General features: G+C 45.6%; 1 protein-coding gene across 1 annotated transcript; it reads left to right on the top strand.

Annotated features, from left to right (window-relative positions):
* The first annotated feature begins 758 nt into the window (after positions 1-758).
* pou3f2b (POU class 3 homeobox 2b) lies at positions 759-1,910 on the top strand. The gene has a single exon (XM_008279160.1). The coding sequence runs from the start codon at positions 765-767 to the stop codon at positions 1,908-1,910; it is 1,146 nt and encodes a 381-aa protein (XP_008277382.1). The 5' UTR covers positions 759-764.
* Positions 1,911-4,504: the final 2,594 nt, after the last annotated feature.

Here is a 4,504-nt window from a genome sequence, read left to right as displayed (position 1 = left end):
TAACGAGGACAACACTGCACGAACCATACAGACGCGTTAACAAACATGCACCTACAAACGTCTCAGCAGAAATGGTGCAGCACTAAACATTCACATTTTCTTTTACATGTGCAACCTGTGATATTATGTATGTGCAGATCGTTTGATTACCCCTCTATGTTATCTGTAATCTAGTTCTTTCTGTTGCACTGGAAAAAGTTTCTTATCAAACCGGGATGTTGCACGCACGTTTCCAGTGACAACATTTAATAGCATGAATGTGCGCAAAAATTGCAGTCAACAATAATAACTACATCTAAAGTCTAACTAAATAAACGACTGTATATCAGCAACTAGAGCGCTTTTATATTCCTCCCATTAGAGGAGATCCTGGTCTCCTGGAACTAGACTACATTCACTGAGTCTGGATAGAACATGATTATCAAAGTAAATCAACTGTATCTTACAGTTGCACTGCTGATCCCGGTGCTCCGTCTCTCCATGCTGCACTCCGGCTCTCCGCTTCCACGGGAGCCTCAACTTGCACCTCTCCAACAAAGAGAGTAGTGTTAGTTGAGACTTGCGCGCAGCCAATCGGTGCGCCGTTGCCCCTGGTAACCACGTCCATCATCCTCCGACGTCCAATGAGCGGCGGGGGCGGGGCGGAGTCCAGGTGCGCCTCGGCGTCCTCTTGGCAGAGCGCCTGGGAGCCGCCTGTGGGCAGGAGAGGATCTGTCAAATGCGAGGTTCCTTTAATAAGAGCGACCAGTCCGGCTCCGAGAGTCATGGCGACCGCAGCGTCTAACCACTACAACATCCTCACCTCCAGCGCATCCATCGTGCACTCGGAGCCCGGCAGCATGCAGCAAGCCACGGCGTACCGGGACGCGCAGAGCCTGTTGCAGAGCGACTACCCGCTGCAGAGCAACAGCCACACGCTCAGCCACGCACACCAGTGGATCACGGCGCTGTCCCACGGAGAGGGAGCCCCGTGGTCCTCCAGCCCGCTCGGCACAGAGCAGGATATCAAACCCGCGGTGCAGGGCGCCCGGGACGAGATGCACAATTCCAGCAGCAACCTGCAGCACCAGTCACGGCCGCCGCACCTGGTGCACCAGACGCACGGGAACCACCACGACGGCCGGGCGTGGAGAACCACCACGGCGGCGCACATACCGAGCATGGCGACGACGAACGGCCAAAGCCTTATTTACTCCCAGCCGGGCTTCAGCGTCAACGGGCTGATCCCGGGCAGCGGGCAGGGGATGCACCACCACAACCTGAGGGACAGTCATGACGACCACCACAGCCCGCATCTCAGCGAACACGGCCACCCTCCGTCCCAGCATCAGCACCAGCACCGGCCGCAGAGCCACCACGACCACTCGGACGAGGATACGCCGACCTCGGACGACCTGGAACAGTTCGCCAAACAGTTCAAACAGCGGAGGATCAAGCTGGGCTTCACGCAGGCGGACGTGGGACTCGCCCTGGGGACCCTGTACGGAAATGTGTTTTCCCAAACCACCATATGCAGGTTTGAGGCCCTGCAGCTCAGCTTCAAAAACATGTGCAAGCTGAAGCCTCTGTTGAACAAGTGGCTGGAGGAGGCGGACTCCACCTCGGGCAGCCCGACCAGCCTGGACAAAATAGCGGCGCAGGGGAGGAAAAGAAAAAAACGGACTTCAATCGAGGTAAGCGTAAAAGGAGCTTTGGAGAGCCATTTTTTGAAGTGCCCTAAACCGGCAGCGTCGGAAATAATCACCCTGGCGGACAGTCTGCACCTGGAGAAAGAAGTGGTGAGGGTTTGGTTTTGTAACAGGAGACAGAAGGAGAAACGCATGACCCCTCCCGGAGGAGCGCTGCCGGGGAGCGAGGATGTGTACGGGGACACGCCGCCGCACCACGGGGTCCAGACCCCGGTCCAATGAACTCTGCTGGACCGCTCCTCCAGGACTTGTTTATCCTTTTTATTTATCCCCCAAGGTTATATATAAATCACTGGACTATGAGACGATATAGTGGGTGTTTTATGTATAATAGATTGCAGTGAGTACTTACACAATATCTGCAGCGAATATCTGAGAAATGGAAAAAGAGTGAGGGGAGGACAGGACATTTTTTCCCTGAGCTAAAGGAACATAAGCCTGTGTTGTGTTCTCCGAGGATACATGCCCAGCACTGTGACTCCAGTCGACGCAGTTTCAAGGTGTAGCCCCTATTGTGTATTGAAATTATACTTGACGAAAAAAAAAGGAGGGAGGGGAAGGAGGGTACTTGGTTTTTAGACGAAAAGCATAGATGAATGGTTTCCATTCGCCACTTTTATATTAAATCCAACGTTTTTTGTTTTGTTTTGTTTTTTAGTTTTTTCCTTTTTTGTTTTTTTTGCTGTGCGTAAAATGGAAAGCAAAGGCGTTTTAGTTTTGTAGCTCCCAAATTGTGCGTCCAGCAGTGAAGGGTGCGTGGGTGGTGCAGTGGAGGGGGGTCAAAGGAGCTGCGTTAATGGAGTAAACTGGAGGCCGGGAAAGGCTGCAGCCCCCAGTCAGTCCGGTGGAGTCCAGCTGAGGGTGAGCATCGCCTGAGTCCCATCTGTCAGCCGCTCTGCGCTCAAACCGCTGCTGGGAGGCTGCAGGCCGTCCAGCTCTGGTTTATCCTGTGAGCACTGAGGTCAGGATTTAGTTCTTATTATTATCACACATGATTATTATTATTATTATTATTATTATTATTATTATTACGTACAGCTCATTGGCTGAACTCTCCAACAATTGGCCTGAATGCAGTAATGTGGCAAATAATAATTAAAATAAGAGTATGACCTCTATCACGAGTCAACCAGCAGTATAAACAACAAGTCCAGTATTTTTTCCACACAACGAGCGTTAAATAATATTATTTCCCCCCTCAGAGCGTCTCCCAGCTCCAGGAAGAGACTCCGTGGCGATTGATTGGATTATATGGCACTTTTCCACAACAGGATGGGCTCTAGATACACAGATCTCTACAAAAGAAAAAAGAAAAAAAAAGGACAAAAAATTATGATGGCAGCAACTCTCACAGAACATTTGGATCCACTTTTGTAAATATTGTATAACTTTAAAAGTCATGGCTTCATTCCTTTTCTTTATTTTTTTGCTTTCTTTCTTTCTTCACTGGGGCACTTTTTTTTTTTTTTTGGGATTGATGTTTTCAAAATCCAGCAGGTTGAGTATCCAGTCTCCATAGCCTACCTACTGCCTTGTATTTGTGCTGTTCAACGTTCTTTATTTTGTTGCCGAAATTATGCTCATTTACAATTTAGATACTTTCTGTGGCGCGTTTTTATTTTGAGTCTCTCTTTTTTTTTTTAATTGAATTGAAAGTTTAATTTGTTTAATTTGTCTATGGAGTTTTGTTGTCGCCATTTGGCGTCCGCTCTGAAATTACAATTGATTGTGTTTCCAATCAGAATTGAGTGCTTTAAAGACTGATTTCAAATTAATCGATTAGAAGAAAAAAAGGCAGAAAAATTGTCCACAAATGAATCAGAGCTGAGAGGATAAAAATAAAGATATCCTCACGGTTAATGTGTTTGGAGAGAAACATCATAATAATACGGCCTTTTTACATTTCCTCCCAAAAAAAAACACACATTTTAGTTGCATTCCAAAAAAAATTGCAGCATATGATCAAAATTATTTTTATTGTCATTATTAATAATATTATTATTCACAAGGTGTTGTTTAATTTGTGAGCTCGTTGCCATGCATTTAATTTCAGCCATTTTGTTCGTCTAATTTTTTTTCTTTGTTGTGGAGGGGGGGAATTAGACATTTTATTTTATTTTTTTAGTTTTGTTAATGAGATTGTAATTTATTCTGCGATGGATTTTTATAGATGACAAAGGGCGAGATATATATGAAATGACACTGAAGAAGGTTTTGTAGTGGGAAGGGAGGGGGAAGACAGGTTCGTTTTTTTGTTTTGTTGTTTCTCTTACTTTTCAGCGGGATTGTTACAGCCTGGAACCGTCACAGCTCAATGTATATACATCTTTTTTCTTTCTCTCCGTACAGTAGCTTGCTTTTTGTTTTATGCAAAGACACAAAACCAGGGATTTATTTTCTCTCTCTCTCTCTCTCTCTCTCTCTCCTCTCATGTGGAAACAGCTTTTTAATATTATTATATTGTTATTATTGTTAATGTTATTTTTCCTCCACCACTTTCTGCTTTCTCCTGCTGGATGCAACGAGCAGAAACGATCATGGCATTGAAATTCTTTCCTCAGTAGCTTTAAGGAATCGATCCAAGTCATAATTCACTGGAAATTCAAGTTGTGGGGATGTAGACCTGTAGCAATCCAACGCTGTCTTTTTTTTGTTTTCTTCTTCTGTTTAATTGCTTGTTAAGCCAGTTTCTCTTTTTGTTGTTTTATTTATTTTCTATTTTTATGTTTGTTTGTTTTTGGGAGGGGGTGGGTTGGGGGGGAGGGATGTTATAGGCTATGTCACATTCACTGGATGAACTTGGGGTAGATATAACG

This window comes from Stegastes partitus, unplaced genomic scaffold (assembly GCF_000690725.1).
Source record: "Stegastes partitus isolate 25-593 unplaced genomic scaffold, Stegastes_partitus-1.0.2 Scaffold146, whole genome shotgun sequence".
Taxonomy (NCBI): Eukaryota; Metazoa; Chordata; class Actinopteri; family Pomacentridae; genus Stegastes; species Stegastes partitus.
Note: the sequence above shows the minus strand (reverse complement) of the source record. Positions and strands in the feature narration are given on the sequence as shown.